Source organism: Delphinapterus leucas, chromosome 15, assembly GCF_059928025.1.
Source record: "Delphinapterus leucas isolate spDelLeu-1000000601 "Yukka" chromosome 15, BTC_Dleu_Yukka2, whole genome shotgun sequence".
Lineage (NCBI taxonomy): Eukaryota > Metazoa > Chordata > Mammalia > Artiodactyla > Monodontidae > Delphinapterus > Delphinapterus leucas.
The window spans coordinates 59547164-59569890 of record NC_143143.1 but is presented as its reverse complement, the minus strand read 5'-3'; the positions used below and the strand labels follow the sequence as shown (position 1 = coordinate 59569890).

General features: G+C 43.6%; 1 protein-coding gene across 1 annotated transcript; it reads right to left on the bottom strand.

The window, feature by feature from the left end:
• Nucleotides 1-404: 404 nt before the first annotated feature.
• ZNF343 (zinc finger protein 343) lies at nucleotides 405-17737 on the bottom strand. Its single transcript, XM_089896640.1, is given in 4 exon segments — nucleotides 405-4037; nucleotides 10256-10315; nucleotides 10490-10755; nucleotides 15718-17737. Coding segments are annotated over 3 exon segments (1059 nt in total). The 5' UTR covers nucleotides 10674-10755; nucleotides 15718-17737; the 3' UTR covers nucleotides 405-3222.
• Nucleotides 17738-22727: the final 4990 nt, after the last annotated feature.

Genomic DNA, 22727 nt, shown 5'->3' with positions numbered 1-22727 from the left:
TGGATCATTAAATGAAAAGGCCCAAACGAGGTGTAGTTCAAGGCTTTCTAGAGTGGGGTCAAGTGAGGAGGCCAGGAAGGATGTAGGAAGCAACTTGAGTTTGAGCTCCCCAGTTCCCCAAAGCACCCCCACCCAATCGAGGCTTGACCCCCTCATTAGTATAGGACCTGCCTGGACACTGCAGGCCTCTGAGTTTGAGGCCACTGACCTCATGTCGGAAATAAGCTCTTATTTTAAGTCTGAGCTCCTCCTCCCTGGGGGCAGAAAGGAAAATCCTAGGGAGTGGGGATGTGTACCTTCCTTTCTTCGGAGGGAGAGCTCACCTCACACACCCCTGTTCTGCTTCCTGCTGGGACGGAATACAGGAGCTGGTTCCAGTGGTCCTTCCTAGAGATAAAGGACAGAGTAGCAGCAGTCTGGGGAAGCCCCTTTCCAGGCTTGGAAAGATAACCCCATACCCCTCTCCCTTTGCTGGGCTAGGACTGACAGTCCTTTCCCTGGAACACGTCTGAGGTCACTACAGGTTATAAGGGACTTCAGTTAAAAAGAATCTGCATCATTTTCTTTCCTCCCACCCTTCCTTCCCAAAGGAAGGTGCTGATTTGTTCACATGTTTCTCTCCCAATGGCAGGACACAGGGAGGGGTCTTGGGGTCATCTGGAACATAGAGGGCCTATCCCTCTTCAGACCCTAGAGACTGCATACCCATAAACACTTTTCCCTCTGTGGCTTCCAGTTCTGACCCAAAGCAAATTGTTGATGTTATAGGGGCAGTTCCAGCAAAGAAACATGACGGGAAATGTGGCAAAGGGTGGGGACCCACGCTCCCGGCACTCACATCCTCTCCACCAGAGCTGACTCAGGACCCACTGGAAAGCTGACTTCATGGCCTTTGGACTCTCCTTTACTGCCCCGCTCTTTGATAGTGCAACAAAATCAGCCTGTGCTTTTTCTGATTTTCAAAGCCTGATATCCATTTTGTGGATCTGGCAAACTCCAACTGAGCAAACAAATTTGCTAGAGCTGAGGCCAACCCTCTCCAGTAAAGAGTTCTGGCTTAGGACGTAGAAGTCAGAGCCAGGGCATGCAGAGTTGTCAAAAATCTGGGCAATTTGGGCTCTGAGGGAGGAAGACTAGGAAAGGGTGTGATTAAAGGCCAGGTCCTTGGGCTGAAAAACAAGGGCAGGGGTATGACCAGGTTATCTTGGACCAGTTAGTGGAGGGATGATGTGGGTGTCATTAGCAGGACTAGACCCTAGGATTGGAGGGATGAGGGGACGTGGCATTGGAGCTGTGTTTAGGGTTTTTTTTGTTTTGTTTTTTTGGCTGCCCCACGTGGCTTGCAGGATTAGGGCCCAGGGATTGAACCCCAGCCCTCAGCAGTGAAAACACAGAGTCCTAACCACTGGACCACCAGGGAATTCCCCAGGGGTCTTTAGACTTATGATCTGACACCAAAGTAGCTAAGAGACCCAAAGCAATGATTCATGACTGGAGAGCAGTTTGGGCGTGGTTAAAGGACCTGACTCTGGAATCTGGAAGGAAAAACAATGCTTCAGTGGTAGAGAAGGATACAGCAGAGACCTGAATAGAGACTAGAAGGAAGAGACAGAAGTCAGGGAAGGGAGCTTTCACAGAAGCCAAAGGGAGTGATCAGTCAGAAGAGGCAACCCAGCCCCCAGAGACCCGGGAAATTCCCTTGCTTCGGTGGGCATGTCTCCAGAACCTACATCATCCTCCCCATGCAACGAATCAGATCCTCCAATAAATCTACTAGGTTGATTGGGACTTATTTTTTCTCAAGGGTTGAATTCATGCAGAAATCCAGGTTGTGAAATTTAATTCCTTTCCAGACAGATGAGTGACTAAGGTACATAGCCTGAGCTTATTGAACAATTTATGAGAACAGAAAGACATGAAAACATGGGAAAAAATTGGTGTTTGAAAATAAAACAAATTGATTATTCTTACTTAAATAAAGCCTTCTACTTTTTTATTCCATCTGATTACAAAAAGTGGAAAAACATGTTTATTAAGTTGTTACTGCCATTTTCACCCTCAAAGAGTATGGGGACGGGTGGGGGTCAAGACTTCTGAAACCCCCCCAGGAGGTGAGTGAGGTAGTGATCTGTGAGGAGGGGTGTCAGAATAAGGCTCCGCCCACAACCCCACCCACATAGGACTCCCTGAGTGTCCTCGGCTGCACCAGAAGGTGTAACTTATTGCTAAATCTTCCCAGTCTCCCTCCCTGCCTTGTAAAGCTTCTCCCTCAAAAGCTGCTCTCTGATGCATCCTGAGGTGTCCTTACCCATTCTCCCCGCACACACAGAGCTTCTATTCTGTATACTCTGGGGTTTGTTGAGGAGCGACTTTTAGCCAAAGCCTCATCCACACTCCTTGTGTGCTTATGATATCTTAGGGTGGATTCCCTGGAGAGACAATGAGGCAGAGAATTGAGTGGCTTATCGGTGAATGAGGACAGGACTGGGCAGAGGAAGAAGCTGACCTGCAATGTGTTTGAGATCATTCAGTTTCATGGGGACCTTGGGATCTGGGATGACCCTGTGGAGTTGTCCCAGCAGAGTCCGGCTAGGGTTTTGTCTCCCCGTATCAATCAGTCGTTGGCCAGGAGGCATCCCTGGGAAGTGCAGCTCCCTGTGGCTGAGAGCAAGTCTAGTGAGGAATTCATCTCTGCAGCTATCAGCAGCAGTTGGCTGGAGCAGCCCCACAGTATCCCCACATAAGGATTCTCCCTACAGTGTGTGAAGAAAGCTGACTGATCACAAGAGCCTTGCCCACACTCCCTGCAAACACACAGCTCCTCCCTGAGTGAGCCATCTGGAGCCCTCCTGTCGGTTCTTTTCCCAATGCCTGTCAGCACTCCCTGAACACATGACGCTTCTCCTGAGTCGGCCACTGGATGTTCCATAAATGCTGACTTATTGCTAAAGCTTCCCCACAGTCCCTGCACACACAATACTTCCCACCTAAGTGCGTCCTCTTTGTGCACTGAGGGTTGACAGCTACCCACACTCTGCACGCATAAGGCTCCTGCCCTGAATGTGCCTCACTGCCTGATGAGGGTCAACACATCTCTGAAGCTTCACTCACACCCCACACACACATACAGACTACTCCCCGCATGTCTCTTTGGCGTAAGAAGAGGTTCGACTAATTGCTAAAGTCCTGCCCAGGACCCCTGCATACACAAGACTTCTCCTCTCAGTGTGTCCTCTGGTGTCTTATGAGACTTGACTTGTTGCTAAAGCCTCGCCCACACTCCCTGCAAACATAATACTTCTCCCCTGAGTGTGTCCTCTGGTGCACAAGGAGGAGTGATTTCTGGCTAAAGCCCCGCCCACACTCCTTGCACATGTAAGGCTTCTTCATTGAGTGTGTCCTCCGGTGATTAATAAGGGTTGACACCTGGCTGAAACCTCGGCCACACTCACTATACACATAAGGCTTCTCCATTGAGTGTGTCCAATGGTGTCTGATGAGGTTCAACTTATCTCTAAAGCCTCGCCCACACTCCCTGAAGACATAGAGCTTCTCCCCTAAGAGGATGACCTGGTTTGTAATGCAGTTTGATTTGGGGCTACAGTCTAGTTCACGTTCTTGACAGTTGACTGCTCCAGAGCTTGAGGTTTCTAATTCCTTCATTTCTTTGTCTGCTTGCAAAGGGTTTACCCTTTGGGCTACGCTGGGCTCTATTTCTACCACTGCGCTGCCTTCTCCAGGAATTGCTGACTGTTCTCAGGGTGGGCTGGGCAATGCACGTAAGGGCCGTCTCTCCTCTGTCCTCGAGCACCAGAGTCTGGAGTCACCTTCTCTCTCTTGGCCTTCTGTGTTTTCACTCCAGCAGTTGTGAGCAGAATACTGCTGCCCCCGATGCCCCAGGCCAGAATCCCCCAGGTGGAAGTGATTTTCTACACACACACCCGGGAAGATCTGCAGCGTGTGTTAGCTGAGGAACCGCTGACAGAAAAAGGCCAGAAGGCAGGAAGAACAGGGGTAGATCTCTGGCTTTGGTTCTGCTGGAGAAAGAAGGTTTTCAGTTAGAGAAGCCCTAAGTAGGGCTGCTGGGCCGTTCTGCCTTGTCTTAGGACAGAAAGTGTCTTACTGCCACAACTGTAATTGACAATATACATACAACACAATTTGTTTCCCACCAATAATTCCTTTACATTCCACTTCTACACATTCCATTTTCTATTGCAATCCAGAAAATCCATAACAAAAGCATCTTCTATATGTCAGTCAGACCAGGAACCTTTTTGCTCTGCAAGTAGCCTCAACTACCCTTAGCCTCTTCCTCTGACTAAATCATCTAAGTCTGTATCACATTGATATAGACTGTCCACAACTCTGTTCTACTTGGAGGTAACAGTCTCTATGACCTATGTGGAAATCTCTTTCGTGCCTTTTCTATTACAAAATAGAAGACTGATATACAAAAAAAGTCACTAGGTCTGAAAGGCTTTCAAATGTAGGAAACAGTATATGAAACAGTGGTTAAAGAGACTGTATATGAAATAATTCTGAATTTCCAGTTGTCCACCCACAAACAAATACTAAAAATTTCTAAGTACTAGGTTCTCTACTAAAGTATTGTGGATTCCGCAGTGGACAGAAAGACATGCTCCATGATTTCAGGATTCTGGTACCTTGTGCCCAAACTAATCCCATTATAGTGACATCAGACGTGGCTATGGGATTTGCTTTGGCCAACAAAGGTTAGTGAAAAGTTAGTGCTTCTTCCAAACAAGTTTTAAGAGGCACAGTATGGTTCTATCATGGCTGTTTTCCCTCTTCCTTAAGAATCCCATGACCCAGATGGAGGCTGTTCCTTTTGCCTAGATCCCAGAGCCAGCAGAGCTGAACCAACAGAGCTGTCTACCTGAACTGAAGACAGTAGATATTAAGTAAGAAATGAACATTTGCAAAGTTTGGGGTTGTTTGTTATCACAGCATTACCTAGCCTAAACTAACTGAAATATCTCCCCTATGAAAGCTTTAAAGATTATTTCAGGGAGCACCTTTGAGGAAGAGACATCATAACATGAACATGTGAAGAACTAGAGAAAGAGAGACTGGTTTAGGAGGAAAAATAGTATGATCTCAATTTATCTCAATTATCTCAAATAAGTTTGAGAATAAACTTGTGCTGTCTTGTAACCAAATAGAAATATGAAGATAAAGCACAGGTGAGACAGTGACAAAGAAAATGGATTCATTATAATAGGTGATGGGTAAAATCGTTGAAGTTCACAAACTGTTCAAGGGTGTGAATACTGACATAGAAAAAAAGAGTATGTGGCACTAGTCCTATGGACCCTTACACTCCAAAGAAAAGAAAAAAGTAAGAGAAAAGCCCACAAGAGACATAAGAGGCAGAAGAACTGCAGGATATTGTGGTGCTGAGCAAGACAAAGGACACAACTTCAAGAAACGCAAGTGGGATCCAGGCATTCAATATCAAGACTAATCTGAACAAGGTCATTTTGACATTTTCCTTGGAACCCGTTAAACATATTAACACAGAGAAGGAAGATAATATGACAAGAGAAAAATAAAAACAAAATCTAGTTAGACTGACTAGCTAAGGCCAAATCAAAACACACAGAACCAGACTGAAACAGATGAATCCACACTTAATTAGATGGAGCTCAAACTAGATGATATCAGATCAAAACATGACAAAGAAGATGAAAATGAAAAAAGTAAACCTGATTAATCCATATCAGGGAAATAGCCATGACGTTTAAGGAAACCCCTGAAGAAACTCCTGCCTAAAACTAGTTTGTGTCTCCAAAAATGTGATTTTTCTCTACCTGCTTTATCTAGAACTACAGGAATATCTAGAACCACACTATCCAATATGGTAGCCACCAGCTGTATGCTTCCTGAGCACTTCAAATGTGGCTGGTCTGAGCGAAAATGTGTTCTAGTATAAAATAACAACCAGATTTTGAACACTTGCTACAAAAATAAAGAGTAAAATATCTAATTAATTTTTATATTGATTATATGTTGATATGAAAATATTTTGATATATTGGGTTAAATAAGATATTATTAAAATTAATTTCACCCATTTACTTCTACTTTTTTAAATGTGGTTGCTAGGAAATTTAAAATTACCCACATGGCTCACATTATATTTCTACTGGACAGCACTGATTTAGAACAAGGGGTGGGAAAACTACGGCCCACAAGCTAAATCTGGCCCTCTATTTCTGCACAGTCTACAAGCTAAGAATGACTTTTAAGTTTTTAAATAGTTGGAAAAAAATCAAAATAATAATAATACTTCATGATACATTAAAATTACATGAAATCCAAAATTCAGTGTCCACAGAAGTCTTACTAGAACACAGCTATACTCATTCATTTACCTGTTGTCCATGGCTACTTTAACCCTACAAGGGCAGAGTTGAGAGTGGTTACAGAAACCATATCACCCACAAAACCTAAAATAGTTACTTTCTGGCCCTTTACAGAAAACGTTGGCCAACCCCTGATCCAGAGAAATATCACAATCAAAAGTATTTATCAACCTAGATTTAAAGAATCAATGTCAGTTTTTAAATAAATGAAAAAAATATGGCTTATGAAACTCAAAAGCCATACAAACTTTGATATTTAATGTTAACTTCTGTCTTAGAAGGCATTTCTCACTGCTCTCCCCTTGCATACTGTGCCTCCGTTGTAGTTCCTTATATCCAGCAGGCACCCCAATTCCTTAGGGCCTTAGCACCGACTAGGCCCTCCACCTGAAATGCTCTTATCCTAGATACCTAGAGTTCTAATTCCCTTTGGTCAAATGTTACCTTCTTGGTGATTTCAAATACCCAGTTTCAAAATTCAGCCAGCCACACTCTCACACTTAATACTCCTTTATCCGGTTCTATTTTATTATTATTTTTTACTATGTAGTGCTTAGCACCTTCTAACATACCATATTATAATATCCCTATATATGTACTAACCAAAAATGGAGTATACCCTTTAAAAATTGTGAATCACTACGTTGTACACCTGAAACTTATGTAATACTGTAAATCAACTATACCTCAATAAAAAAGAAAATTAAACATATGCAAAAATTTTTAAATAAGAATAATGTCCCTGAATATGAAGCTTTTCGTTAGCTGTCTCCCTACAGTAGAAAGTAATTCCCCATGGGCAGAGATTACCACTTCATTCACTAACATGTTCTAAGTGTCTAGAACATTTTCTGCCATATGGGAGGTGGTCAGTAAATCTCCACTGAATTAATGAAGGAAAGAACACTGCCTCACCAACGAGAGCAGATTCCTATAATTCTCCAGCAACACTTCTCTGTAAGGTCCCTCTGCTCAGAGCTCAGTCTCTTCCATTCTGCCTCTGTGAAGACCACAGCCACATCCCTGAATGTAACTGGTACCTATAAACAAGCAATAAATTAAGGGACATACAGCAAGTCCCCATCAGTCCTCCCACTATGAGGAACATAGCTGGTGGCCCCGGAGAGTCTGGATATGCAAGAAGTTGATCTAATTCTTTTCAGAGTACATGGTTCTCTGTATCAAGTTCTTCTGGGCATTATTACTACAGCTTTGTGTTAAAATCTGAGGAGTACATAACTGATGCATAAAACTCATTCCTGGTCCTCGGACACTTTTGATTTCTTTGGAGAAATGATTTGTGAATCAATTTGAAAACCTAAAGCAGTGCTCAATGACCCTGAGGAATGGAGGAATTCTGAGATGAAGAGTAGAGCATGCGCTAGAAAAGAAAAAAAGCATCATGTACACAAGGCTTGTGCTGGGCATTAGGGAATGGAGACGATTTAGAGGAGAAAATGAAAGAAAACTTCAACCATAGAGAAAAGCAGGAGTGAACAGATGGAGCCCGGAATAAGCATTTTTGAAGAGTTCAGGTTATACTAAATGGGATCTGCAAAATCTGTCTTTGCCTGGTATTTTAACCTCTTCAAAATAAAGCCCTTAATGCTTCACTCATCACGTAGAGCAGTACAGGTGTACCTCATTTTACTGCACTTTGCTTTATTGCCCTTCATAGACATCAAGTTTTTTACCATTGAAGGTTCGTGGCAACCCCATGTCAAACAAGTCTATTGGCGCCATTTTTCCAACAGCATTTGCTCACCACGTGTCTCTGTGTCAGATTTTGGTAATTCTCACATTTCAAATGTTTTTATTATTATTATACTTGTTACAGTGATCTCTGATGAATGATCTTTGATGTTACTACTGCAACTTGCTGAAGGCTCAGAGGATGGTTAGCATTTTTTAGCAATAAAGTGTTTTTTAAAGACTTTTTTGATGTGGACCATTTTTAAAGTCTTTATTGAATTTGTTACAATAATGCTTCTGTTTTATGTTTTTGGTTTTTTGGCTGTGAGGCATGTGGGATCTTAGCTCCTTGACCAGGGATCGAACCTGTACCCCCTGCAATGGAAGGTGAAGTCTTAACCACTGGACCTCCAGGGTCCAATAAAGTATTTTTTAATTAAGGTATGTATATTGTTTTTTCACACATAATGCTATTGAACACATAATAGACTACAGTATAGTGTAAACATAACTTTTATATTCACTGAGAAACCAAAAATTTCATGTGTCTCACTTTACTGTGATATTCACTGTACCATGGTGGTCTGGAACCAAACCCACAATATCTCCAAGTTCTGCCTAGACTTCAATAAGCTTCCTGAAATGAAAGCAGGGCATTTAGCTTGCTTTGCTTCCTAGCCCCAACCCCACTGGACATTCTCTAGGAGTATAACTTTGTGTTCACAGTGTATCAATGAATGAACAACTCATAACCAATAGGGGAAGATGAATTTACAATCCAGTGAGATTATAATTTAACTCATAGAACTGAAAAGTTGTTTTCATTTTACAGACCAGGAAAATTTATTTAGGCTTTCTCTCGTTCTTAAATTCATATATTCTTTCTTTCCCTTTCCCTCCTTCTCCCTCCCCTTATCTATATAATTTTTCTTTGAATATTGGACATTTTAGGTAAAATATTGTAGCAACTCTGGATACCAACCCTGCCGTCTTCCTAGGTTGTGGTTGTCTGCTTGTTCATTTGTTTTGAGACCTGTCTGGATTAGTTCGATGAAGGTTATTTCCCTGAAGCAGTGGCTCCTCAGAGGGTGCAGCCTTGAGCAAACACACAGTCACCCAGACCTTCCCCCTCCTGACAGAGGGCTCTCTTCATGTCTCTCCTTGACTTCCCCGTTAAGCTTCCAGCAGGTCTGCCTCTATTGGTATCACACCCGACTGTTAGCCTCCACTATTGGTTGCTGACTGCTCTACTGTTTTCAACAATGTCCTGGAGTATAAATGGCTCCACAGTCTGATCCAATTAAAGTCAGATCCTTTTGCAGGGGTAATTTTGAGGCCAGTATTTGAGACTTACTCCGACCCGTAGGAGAGCTCCTCTCAGCAATTTCTTTCCCTGCTTTCTCTGTTAAACTTCCAGGTGATCTGCCATTTCCCTTGTTGCTATCACAGGCTTCTCAGTTTCCTCTTAATTGCTCACCACCAAAATCTTCACTGTTTTCAACAACACCCTAAGGCTTCAACTTCCCTGCTCAGTTCCACACAAAGCCAGTCCCCTTAGGGAGCGCTGTAGAGCTCTCTGTTCCTATGGCCTGCCTCCCACCAGGGCAGGACCTCTGCACCACTACTCAGAGGTGGCACAGGACTGGCAGACCACTTCGCTCAGTGTGACACTCCTGCCCTAACAGTGGGGCACTGGGCAGGGGTGGCAGCTCCTTTTCTTCTCAGCATGCTTCTCCTAGCACAGGATCTCTGTCTGCCCTATGAGCAAGATGGGGAGAAGGCAATAAGGTCCCTCCTGATTCTTGACCACCTGTGCCTGAGACAGAGCTTCCATCATACAAATAGGGTCTAGTGGAGATAGAAAACGCCAGACTTCTTGGCCATACTTGCCTGCCACACTGAGCTGGGGGGAATAAGAATTGCTGGTAGCTTGCCCCTCCCAGAGAAAAAGACTGGGAACTGGGGGAAGAAAGTCCCATCTTCTTAGCTGTACCCATTTGGAGTACAGCTTCCATTACACTGAGCTGAAGGGTGACCAGGAGGGAGCAGGTTGTGGGACAAATGCCACAGACTCTTGCTGATTTAGTAGATTTTCTTGAATAAATGTTTCGCTACTTGCCACATGTCCTTAAGAGCAATTTTGAGAGACTTTAAATAAATGTAACCCCAACTCACCAGTATTTTGGACTTTTCCCTCCTTTTCTTGAAGCCAGTCAGTCTTGTGAGAAGGCAAACCTAGAGAAGGAAAAAGAAGCTATGAGAAACTGGGGCTCCCATGGTGCTGTCAGAGCAGCTCCTCCGTGACTTGTGAAGAGAAAGTCGCCCCTTTCCTGTGATCACAAGGCATTCGCAGTAAACCTGGAGCCCTGCTCCCCCTCTTCACCTCTCTGGACCCTCAACAGCTCTCACCTTTTGCCTTGTGATTCTGAGTCGGTGTCTTCACTGTTTCCGCAACTTCCCTGTTCTCCAAAGGCAACATCTCCTCCCAGTCCTGCTCTCTCCAGGCAGAAGGATCAGGCAACATCATGGCCCCAGAGTCAGCCCCGTGTTCGCCTTGAAATTCTGCCAGGAGGCCTGGTAGAAATGATTTCATCTCAAGATCAATTTCTGCTGCCTGGTGTGATTCCTCCAAAACTTACTTATAAAAGCCCAACTTGTTGCCATGCAGCCAGGACCTGTGGGACAGAGAAGCAATTTGACATTGCTGGGACCCTTACTGTGGGCCCTATGCCTGTGCCTCTTCAGCAGGGATCCTGTCCTCTCACACAATATACATAGAGTCTCAGTCCACAAGGTTCCTTGCATTTTTTTTTTTACCTCATTCCTTTCTAGCCTGTAGGCCCTTTGTGGTAGATATCATCAACATTCCCAATTATTTGTTTCTCTGTATAATTCTCTGCCCCTGACGTCAGGCTTGGTCTCATGACTTGCCCTGGACAAAGAAATGTGACTGAAAGTGACAGTGCCACTTGTAAGCACTGCATTATTCCACCATCTCTCATGTTCTGAGAACAGAGGAAAGGTAAACCTACTCTAAAAGAAAAAAAAACCAAGGAGGTACTTCCCTGACAGGCCAGTGGTTAAGACTCCACACTTCCACTGCAGGGGGCGCACGTTCAATCCCTGATGGGGGAACTAAGATCCCGCAAGCCACAGGGCATGGCCAAAAAAAAACACACATAAAATCCAAAAGCCAGTAAGGAAGTGGTGGGTATATTTTATTACATATCAGTTAAAAGGTTCAGTTTAACAAGGACCCCCTTAGGAAAGGTGGGGGGTGGGGAGCAGGGTTTAATATGTGTGTTTAATCTTTGATTGTCTTTTCATAAAAAATACTGCCGGATAAACAACAAGGTCCTACTGTATAGCATGGGAACTATATTCAAAATCCTGTGATAAACCATAATGGAAAAGAATATGAAAAAGAACAGATATATGTATAACTGAATCACTTTGCTGTACAGCAGAAATTAACACAACATTGTAAATCAACTGGACTTCAAAAAAAATTTTTTTAAATACTGGAGGTATATATAGAAAAATAATAAAAATGATTATCTATGGGAAATAAACCTATCTTTGTTTGCAGTCATGACTGTATCCTAGAATCCAAAAGTCCAAATAAAAACTAGAAGTTGTAGCAGCTCATACAACTCTATATCAAAAAATCGCAGCTCATACAACTCAATATCAAAAAAAACAACTCAATTAAAAAATGGGGGGACTTCCCCGGTGACGCATTTGTTAAGAGTCCGCCTGGCAATGCAATGGACGCGGGTTCAAGCCCTGGTCCGGGAAGATCCCACATGCCAGGCAGCAACTAAGCCCGCGAGCCACAACTACTGAGACTGCATGCCACAACTATTGAAGCCCATACACCTAGAGCCCGTGCTCTGCAAAAAGAGAAGCCACCGCAATGAGAAGCCCGCACACCGCAATGAAGAGGAGGCCCCGCTCTCCACAACTAGAAAAAGCCCACACGCAGCAACAAAGACCCAACGCAGCCAAAAATTAATTAATTAATTAATTAATTAATTTTAAAAAAGAAAAAAGGGCAGAAATCTGCAGAGACATGGATGGACCGAGAGACTGTCACACAGAGTGAAGTCAGAAAGAGAAAAACAAATATCGTACAATATCACTCATATGTGGACTGTAGAAAAATGATAGAGATGAACTTATTTGCAAAGCAGAAATAGAGTCAAAGATGTAGAGAACAAACTTACAGTTACCAACGGGGGAAGGGAAGGTAGGTTGAATTGGGAGATTGAGATTGACATGTATAGACTACTATGTATAAAATAGATCACTAATTTGAGAACCTGCTGTATAGCACAGGGAACTCTACTCAATGCTCTGTGGTGACCCAGATGGGAAGGAAATCTGAAAAAGAGTGGATATATGTATACGTGTAACTGATTCACTTTGCTGTACAGCAGAAACTAATACAACATTGTAAAGCAACTATACTCTGATAAAAATTAATTTTAAAAAAAGGGAAGATGTTTAGTGAAGAACACAGTATGGCACCTAGAGACCTCAAATTTTCAGTATACACAGAACATGGACTGGATAAGAAGCATTGCCACCAATGAATATACAATTCTGCTTTCCAACTTTTTACCAACACTAGGAATTATCTAACTTTTTAATCTTTGCTAATCGAATACATTAAAAATATCCATTTTTTGGAAGATAAAATAAAATATAAAAAAAAATGAGCAGAAGATGTGAATAGACATTTTTCCAAAGAGGACATGAAGATGGCCAACAGGCACATGAAAAGATGCTCAACATCACTAACCATCAGAGAAATGCAAATTAAAACTACAGTGAGATATCACCTCACACCTATCAGAATGGCCATCATCCAAAAAAACACAAATAACAAGTGTTGGTGAGAACTGTTGATGGGAATGTAAATTGGTGCGCCCACTGTGGAAAACAGCATGGAGGTTCCTCAAAACACTAAAAATAGAAGTATTATATGATCCAGCAATTCCACTCCGGGTATATACCTAAAGGAAACAAAGACACTAATTTGAAAAGATACATGCACCCCAATGTTTACAGAAGCATTATTTACAACAGCCAAGATATGGAAACAACCTAAATGTCCATCAACAGATGAACGGATAAAGATGTGGTATACATGTACTACAATGGAATATTACTCAGCCATAAAAAGAATGAAATTTTGCCATTTGCAACAACATGGATGGACCTGGAGGGTACTATGCTTAACAAAATAAGTCAGAGAGAGAAAGTTTGTACCCAACATCTCCTCATTTCCCCTATCTGCAGCCCCTGGCAATCACCACTGTACTCTCTGCTTCCCTGAGTTCAGCTTTTTTAAATTCCACATATAAGTAAGATCACACAGTATTTGTCTTTCTCTGTCTGACTTATTTTACTAAGCATAATACCCTCCAGGGAATATAGCCAATATTTTATAATAACTGTAATGGAGTATAATTTTTAAAAATTGTGGATAACTATGTTGTACACCTGAAACCTATATAATAGTATAAATCAACTATACCTCAATAAAAAAAAACTAGAAGTAGTAAGTTAATTTAAATTTAGCAAGGTGGCTGGACATGAGGGGTCAACATACAAACATCAACTGTATTTTTAAATACTAGTCAGAAACAACTGGAGAGTTACATTTTAAAAACATTTCCAAAAATATCAAGAACATAAAATGTATAGGAATGAATTTGAAGAGATGTGCAAACATTCTACACTGAGAACTACAAAATGTTACTTTGAGAAATTAAAGACCTAAATAAATAGAGAGATATACTTAGTTTGTGGGCTGGAAAACTCAGTACTCTTGAGACGTCGATTCTAACCAAACTGATCTACAGATTCAACACAATTCCAATCAAAATCCCACACGACTTATTTTTGTTGAAAACATCTAGCTGATTCAAAAAAATATTTGGAAATGAAAAGGACCTTGAATAGCCAGAATAACCCTGTAAAAGAAGACTTATGATAAATGGTTTCAAGACTTAGTATAGGGACTTCCCTGGTGGCGCAGTAGTTAAGAATCCACCTGCCAATGCAAGGACAGGGGTTTGATCCCTGGTCCGGGAAGATCCCACATGCCCCGGAGCAACTAAGCCCATGCGCCACAACGTCTGAGCCTGCGCTCTAGAGCCCACAAGCCACAACTGCTGAGCCTGCGTGCCACAACTACTGAAGGCCACGCACCCTAGAGCCCGTGCGCCACAACTACTGAAGGCCATGTGCCTAGAGCCCATGCTCCGCAACAGGAGAAGCCACTGCAATGAGAAGCCCGCACGCCACAACAAATAGTAGTCCCTGCTCACTGCAAACTACAGAAAGCCTGTGCGCAGCAACACAGACCCAACGCAGCTAAAAATAAATTTTAAATTTTTTTTAAAAATATAAAAAAACAGACTTAGTATAAAGCTGAAGTTATCAAGACAGTGTGATGTTGATTAAATTAACAGAAGAGACTGTCCAGAAATAAACCCACACTTAGACAATGATTTTCAACAAAGGCACCAAAGCAATACAATGGTAAAAGGAGAGTCGATTCAACAAATGGTGCTATAAACAAGTACTATGTCAAACCTCAAAACCTCAAACCATACACAAAAAAAATACATCAAAATGGATCATAAACATAAATGTAAAAGCTAAAACTTTAAGCTTCTAGGAAAAAAAATCATAGGAGAATACCATCATGACTTTGGTGTAGGCAAAGAATTCTGAAACAGGACACAAATTCCAGTTGTTGGAGGTGATGGTTACATGGGAGTACATGTCTGTCAAAATCCATTGAAACATATACTTCAGATCTGTGTAGTTGGTTGTATATAAATTATACCTCAGTTTTTTAAAAAAGGGTAAATTTAAGTCCTTCTCAGTTAAGGACACATAATGAAACATTTGTAAGTGAAATGATACGATGTCTAGAAGTAGCTTTAAAATAATTCTGCAAAAAAAGGTAGGAGGCAGGGGTGGTATATGAAACAACCTTGAACATGAATTGATTATTGCTGATGCTGGATGATGGATTTGTAGTTTCTATGTGAAAAGTTAACCACCAAAAAAAAAAAAGGCATTAATTATGTAATTTTGTTCTTATGTTTTAACTTAGAAGAAAGCCCTCTAGCAGCAGTTACATGCTCCAAAGATGTGTTGTAGAAATTAACAGTGCAACCCTTATCCGTCACATGTAACAAAGAGAGGAATCATATGTGAGCGTAGGTTTGTTCAAATAAGTCAGTGCTGAGGGAATAAAATATTACAGAGATTGTAAAGCCCAGTGCCTGGCACAGAACAACTCCCAATAAATGGTAGTTACCATCATTTTCTATTTTACAACAGCTGACACAGTCTTGGGAATCCAGCAGCCAGGATGAAACCTTGCTAGGGCAAGGATGGTGGTAACCTGAATGAGAGCACTTGTCTGGGGTAATATTCCCTGTTAAAGGCCTTTGCCCTTAAATCAGCCCTGGTATCATACAGAAACAAGCAGGTCCTCTGAGCCTCAAATGGAACACTGCAGGGCACAAAACGTCAGGATGAGCAAAGGAAATTTGCCCAAGGTCTGGAGAACAGAAGACACTGCAGAAACATGGAAGGTGAGTGGTATCCACCTGCAAGAAGTCCTCTCGTTCTCTATACAGTCCTCTCTGGGCAGGCAGGGATGTGAGAAGGTGAACCTGAGGATGAAACAGGCAGTGTGAGCTTCAGGACTGTCTCTTGGCCCCCAGATACCAAGCTAAAAATCCCCAAGCTTAAAATAATGGGTGCTCCTCTTCTTTTAAAAAAAAAAAAAAAAAAAAAAAAAAAAACAGCCTCAGATCTGTCAAAGAAGAATGTAGACAGCTTCCTGGGGACAGAGTCATGTGTGGGCATCAAAATACAGCCTGTCCTGATATGCTATTAAATAGGAAAATCATCCTTTGTTACTAATAATAACTAACACTTACTAAACTCTTACTATACACCACAGACAATTCCAGGCACTGTACAACTTTTGTCTCCCAAAGGCCCGGAGTTAGGTCTTCTGATAAACTGAGGTGACAGAGCTAGAAAGTGCCTAGATTTGATCTCTAGCTGTGGAGTGCCATGGGCTTAGCCTGTTGGATGAGTTGTAATGTCAGTGATGGTCAACCCCTACCGGGTGTGACAGTTCTCAAAGCATATCCAAAGACAAGTTGAGGGGATGTATATGAAACAGGATTGTCTGTGAATTAATGAATGTTGAATCTGGTGATACGTCCATGTGAGTTTACTGTACTATTCTACTGCGTGGGTTTAAAACCTGACCTTTTACCCAAAAATTAAAGTCCTGATACCTGGGCTTCACCAGATCCCAGAAGTGATTTGGACAGTTGGCCAGCAGCCCTCAGAGGTCCCCACACTACCTAATCTGGGTAAGTCTCAAACTAGAGGTCTGAACCCCAACACATGAGGGAAAAGCATTCAAAGAAGAGGGAGAATTAGCCAAACAAGCCACTTACATTACAACCAAATCTGGGATCTTTGTCATAAAGCAGAGTGGGCCCCGGGATGAGGACAAACCGTGGGACAAGAGATCCCAGAGAAGCAGACCTGCCTGCACTCAAAAAACTGCCTAGATGCAGGCCCCAGCGGTGCAGTGCACCATCACTGTAGGATGTCTGCCTCAGGCCCCAAACCTCCCCATTTTCTAAAAACCCAAGGAACTCCAGAGCCAAGACACTCCACCACCCCTTACGGATATTTTGCCCACGTCGAACTCACCTCCACCCACCCCCAACAAGCCAACGCAGAGCAGGGCCTGAGATGCTCTCTCCTCCACCCCACCTCCGCCCAATCACCATTGGGTCATATTCAGCCCCATCAAAAACAAAACTTGACATTCACGATCAGTCCTGGGTTCCCACAACCGTTCAGAGATGCGGGACGCACGTAAGTGCTCCCAGGCCAAACACCACCCAGGGACACATGGCCCAAGCCGCGCCCCCAGCCCCCATCACAAGGGATGTCTATTTGGCCCTGGCTGAACACACCCCTACACCCCAAATAAACGCCGGGGATGCGCACTGGAGCTGCCCCCTACTCGTAAATTGTTTGGCCCAGAATATACCCACCCCGTTTCCAAGAAAGAAATTTGAGTTCTAGGTCTCTCGCCCCAGCCGAGGAGTGAAGGTCCGGGTAACGCCCCGCAATTCAGGGATTCGCAGCTAGAGGAGTCACCCCATTTCCCCGCCACAAACGCGCACCTCGAGCCGCGCCCCCTCCTCCAAGCACGAAACCGCCCGAACCCGCCGGCCTGGGCCGCCGCACTCCCCCAGCAGCCTCACTCCTCCCCAGCTCCCAACCTTAGACCCTGCCCGGCCTATCCCCACCCTCCTGCAGCAGGGGAGGGACACCGCGGGGCCACGTGCCCGGCAGGCCTCGCTCTCCAGAGAGGACCCGACCGCTCACCCCGCCCTCGGCCGCTCAACTACACCAGAACTACAGTTCCCAGAATCCTCGCGGACTCCCTTCCCGATGGCCGTCCCAGGAGCCGCTTGTGGACCGCGCGGTTAATTTACCACGACAGTGGCTATGTAGTGACAGCCTACCCGTCTCTGTTTATAAAATACCCATGCATAAACAGGTAGTGGTTCCCGAATGAAATGTCTGTTCCCTCTGCCTGTTCGCTTGAAAGACTCCCCAGAAGCCTCTGCGGCCGCTTCCGTGACGGCTTCCAGGTCCACGCCCTCGGCGCTCAGGGTCACCCGGCGAAGGCAGTTCCGGTTGGCTTGTGGAGGGTCTGGCTTCCGGACATCTTTGTAGTTGCGAGCATCATCAACTTGGAGGGTGTTTTTGGATGAGAATAACATTTAACTTAGTGAACTTTGAGTAAGCAGATTGCCTTCCATAATGTGGGTGGGCCTCATCCAATCAGTGGAAGGCCCGGCCTCCCAGAGCAAGAGGAAAATCTCCAGCAGACTGCCTTCAGACTGGACCTGCACCATTGGCTCTTCTGGGTCTCTAGCCAGCTGGCCCACACTGCAGGTTTTGGACTTGCCAGCCTCCATAATTGTGTGAGCCTATTTCTTACAATAAGCCTCCATCTTTACAAATACACACACACACAAACACATACACACACACTATTGGTTCTATTTCTCTGGAGAACTCAGACTAATACAGGAAGAATGATAGATTCTGAGCTTGTTTGACATAAAGAGCTTAGATTCATCTAAACATGCTCTAACTCATAATGAGATATTTCATTTCAAATGTTCCTGAACCTGAACCTTAGTTGAAGGTGTGGTTTTTCTGCCTGTTTTCAATGATCTACTTAGTTCCAGACAGATTTTTATCTAAATCACTATAGGAAGTTATCTTAGATATGAATGTACGATTCTGACATTGTTGTCACTTAAGCTGCTTACATTCTTTCTAATTTGTTGTAAGTAACAAAAACAAGGAAAGTAAGAGAAAAACATGTAACTGTGAGTTATTTCCTCTAAAACTTGCTTAGATTCATGTAATTTGGCTGTAAATCATTTATATTTGCACTATCTCACCATTTCACACTTCAGAAGAGAGGAATATCTGGTTCTTTGCTTGGTTGCACAGTTTCATCTATATTTCCACTAACTTACCATTGTAAGTTAAGTACTTTTGAGGACTAAGTCTGCCTCTGAACTAGGTTTCACTAATACTGCTTAGATGCACATTACTCTAATGTAATTTGAGATTGTGTTTGTGTCATATATATATTTCTGAGCTAGTTTATATATATATATAATTTATATATCATTTATGAAGCTTATAAATTTCATTTATAATGGATGAGTGATTTTGAGTTTGATTGCACATGAACTAGCTAATTTATTTTTTTAAGTTTTTAAAAAATATTTATTTATTCATTTATTTTGGCTGTGCCAGGTCTTAGTTGTGGCACGTGGGATCTTAGTTGCGGCATGCAGACTTCTTAGTTGCAGCATGCATGCGGGATCTAATTCCCCAACCTGGGATTGAACCTGGGCCCCCTGCATTGTGAGCATGGAGCCTTACCCACCAGGGAAGTCCCTACACTGGCTAGTTTAGACCAGCTACACTCTAACTCCTTAAGAAGTTACAGTTTCTCTTGAGAACAATGTCTGAGTTTCAGCTTGTTTTTATTAATATGCTGCTTAATTTTGACTAAATACACTCTAACTCACTTTAAGGAGAAGGAGACCCAGCAGGAGACCCAGCTGGGAAGATTGTCGGTTGGCTCTGGCTAGGCGGACATATGTAGCCTCTGAAGCAAAATATAGGGGAATCACTGGCAGCACAAGTTGGCACTTAGACTCTGGATCTGAAATGGAGACTCAGCCTCTGGAAGAGGGATTGGGACTTAGGCTCTGGAGCCAGCAGTGGGTTCTCATCCTCTGGAAAGAAAGCAGGGGCACGGCCTCTCATGTGAGAGGTAGGTACTGCCTATGGAGCCAAAATCCAGACTTAGCCTCTAGAGAGGGGAGTGTGGACCTAACCTTTGAGGAGAGCTCTGAAGACTTAGCTTTTGGATCAAGAAGCAGAGACTTAGACTCCGGTGAGGGAAGCAGGATGTAGTCTCTGTGGCACCAGGTGACTGCTGCAGCCAAAACTGGGACCCAGCAGCCTCTGTAAGGGGTCATGTGGACCTAGCCAGTGGGGTGTGTGGTGGAAACTTAGCCTCTGGTTGGAGAAGTGGGGTCTTTAGCTTCTGGTGTGAGGAGTGGGGTCTTAGCCTCTGAAATTGGCGATTAGGACTTCGTTTCTGGAGCCGAAATATGGGCTCAGCCTCTGGAGGGGGAAGTAGGGACATAGTTACCGGTGGCCTCAGTCAAATCAGCTTCGGTCTGTCCTGAGGAAAAGAGGGGTCTTTGTGCCAGGCCTGAGGAGCTCCCCCTAGCGATTGAGGAAAACGGAAAATTTTGAGATGAATGTGTTTTCTGAGCTTGTTTGCATATGTAAAATTTACAAAGTACTTCTGAAGCTGTTTGAAATGAATGAATGATTTCGAGCTTGATTTCACATAAACTCTTAAATACACTCTAAGTTACCCTAAGAAGGTCCTTTTGGGAACACTTGAGTCTGTATTTGTTTTAATATCAACTGTTACATATGGATATCTCTAAGGAGGAATAAGAAGTTTCATTTGAAATGAATGAGTGATTTTGAGCTTGATTTCACCTAAAATGCTTAGTATTGACTATATTTATTCTAATTCCTCACAAGGTAAATTAAAGAATAATGACATATTCCCTAATACTGCTTAGATTTATCTAAATTGGTTCTAACTCATTCTTATTTGCTCTCTCTAACCATTAGAAGTTTCCTTAGAGGGGAATGTCTGATTCTTAGCTTGTTAACAAACATACTGTTTGTTTGCAAACATACTGCTTATTTGTACACATAGTTTAGTTTCATCTTTATTTTCACTAACAACATAATGCACTTTTGATTTACTTTACATATAAGTGTGATTAACACTGTTTTCACTTAACCTACTTAATTTGCTCTAATTTGCACAAAGATAGTACTTTTGAGGTGACGGTGTGTTTCTGAGCTTATTTGCACATTAAAAAATTTATATAGGACTTTATAAAGATCACACATTTTATTTTAAATGAGTGCTTTTAAGTTTGACTTCACACAAACGCAATTTGTTCTAATTTCCCATGCCAGGTTAGGTTTAGGAATACTTCTTAGATGTATCTTAATTTGCTGTAACTTGCAATAAGATCTTTTAGTTTGAAATGTTTCTGAGCTAATTTGCATTTCTGAGCTAATGTGCTTCTAGCTCACTATAAGAAATCAATATAGCTTAGTTTTCATTTTAACTAAACTGCTTGGTTACATTTGTATACGCTCTAATTCAAAAGAAGTTACTTTTGAGATCAAAGATCTGAGCCTCTTTTAATTATACTGCTTAGATTTATGTAAAGTTGTTCTAATTCTTACCTTGGCAAGGAACGCGTGATTTCGAATTTGTTTGCACATATAACAAACACTGGTAGAGTCTCCCGGCGCCAAGGCCCACTAAGGCTCGCCTTGCCCCTGCAGAGGCTCTTTCTGGTTCTGGCCCCAGTCTGTCCCGGGGTTGCCGCAAAGGCCAAGTCCCGGATTGGCCGGCAGGGGGCGTCCGACCTCCGCCAGGACCCAGGCGCAATTTCTCCGGTCCGCTGGGGTGGGAGAGTGGCCGGAACCGCAGGGGGAGCCGAGGGCCCTTTGCGGAGAATGCGAGGCCTTTCAGCCCCTCCCCCGGCTTCCCCCAGGGCCGCGGAGTAGCGGCCTCCCAAACCTGGTCCCTTCCTGGCCCCTGTTCTAAGGATGGAGAGCGCCGGGTTTGACCTGAAAACCTCCCGGGGAGTCCGCGGAGCTCTCAGGGCCTTTTAGGGGACATCCTGCGCACAGCTGGTCCCAGAGGCCAAGTTCCCCGGTCCCGATTTAGACACTGAGTCTCCCTCCCAAAGTCCACCTGGATCCCCGGTAACCACTCCCTATGCTTAGTCCCCGCTCTCCCTCCAGCGGCTAGGGTCCCTCTGTTCCCTCAGGACTCCCGAATTGTTCACCCCAGAACCTGAGTTCGGAACTTTTGACCCAAGGTCTAAGTCCTGACCTTCAGCTCCAGAGACTAAGATCTATGCCACCCTCCCCCAGCCCCACCCCCAGAGGCTAAGTGCCAATGGCCACCGACCCAGTCCCCACTTTTTGCCTTGGTGGCCTCCCTGTCCCAACTTTTACAAGCCCGACCAAACAGCCAGGAGGGGACCAGCTGGCAGTGAGCCCTCTGCAAGGTGCCAAGGGGTGGGAGTGGGCCGTGTTCCTGAACAAAGGGGAGACGAAACCCCAAACAAGGCTCAATCTTTGTGCAAGCTGGCTCTGCTCCCTCCCTCCTTCTGGACTTGGGGCACACGTGGCTCACAGAACTTTCACCAGGAAAGGGTTACCACAAAGCAAGTGTAAACTATAATCACAGTCAGCACCAAATTAGAAAAACTTAATGAAGCAGTCACCTCCAAAACCCAGAAACAAATGTTGTGTGAATGTACTAAAAACCACTGAATTGTACACTTTAAACGGGTGAGTTTTTTGGTAAAGCTGTTATTTTTTGATAAAGCTGATATTAGAAAACAAACAAACAAACAAAAAGTTAGAAGCTTAGACCCCAGTTCCTCTCCCCGACTCCTGAAGAAGATTCACCATTGACTCTGGAGAGGCTGACAAAATGAGAAGCTCTGTACTGAGGGCAAGATGAGGTACACAGAAGACAGGAGAATTGAGTAAAAACCCACATACTGAAGAGTGGGACTCTCGGCCTCCTCTTCCTCAGCTTCGCAAACACTGGCAGCCAAGGTTGTTTTCCTCAGGCAGGAGATGGGAAGATTTCTCTCTGGGAAAGAAAATGCACACAGAAGCTGAGTGGGTGTTTCTTATCCCTTCCTCATCAGCCTAAACAGTGACTCTCAACCCCATGGCATTTTTGCCCCCAGGGGACACTTGGCAGTATCTGGAGACCCTGTTGGTCGTCTCACCTGAGGAGGGGGCTGGGGGTTAATGGGTATCTAATGGATAGGGGCCAGGGACCTGCTTAACATCTTCAAGTCACAGGACAGCTCCCACAAAAAGAATTACCTGGTCCTAAATGTCA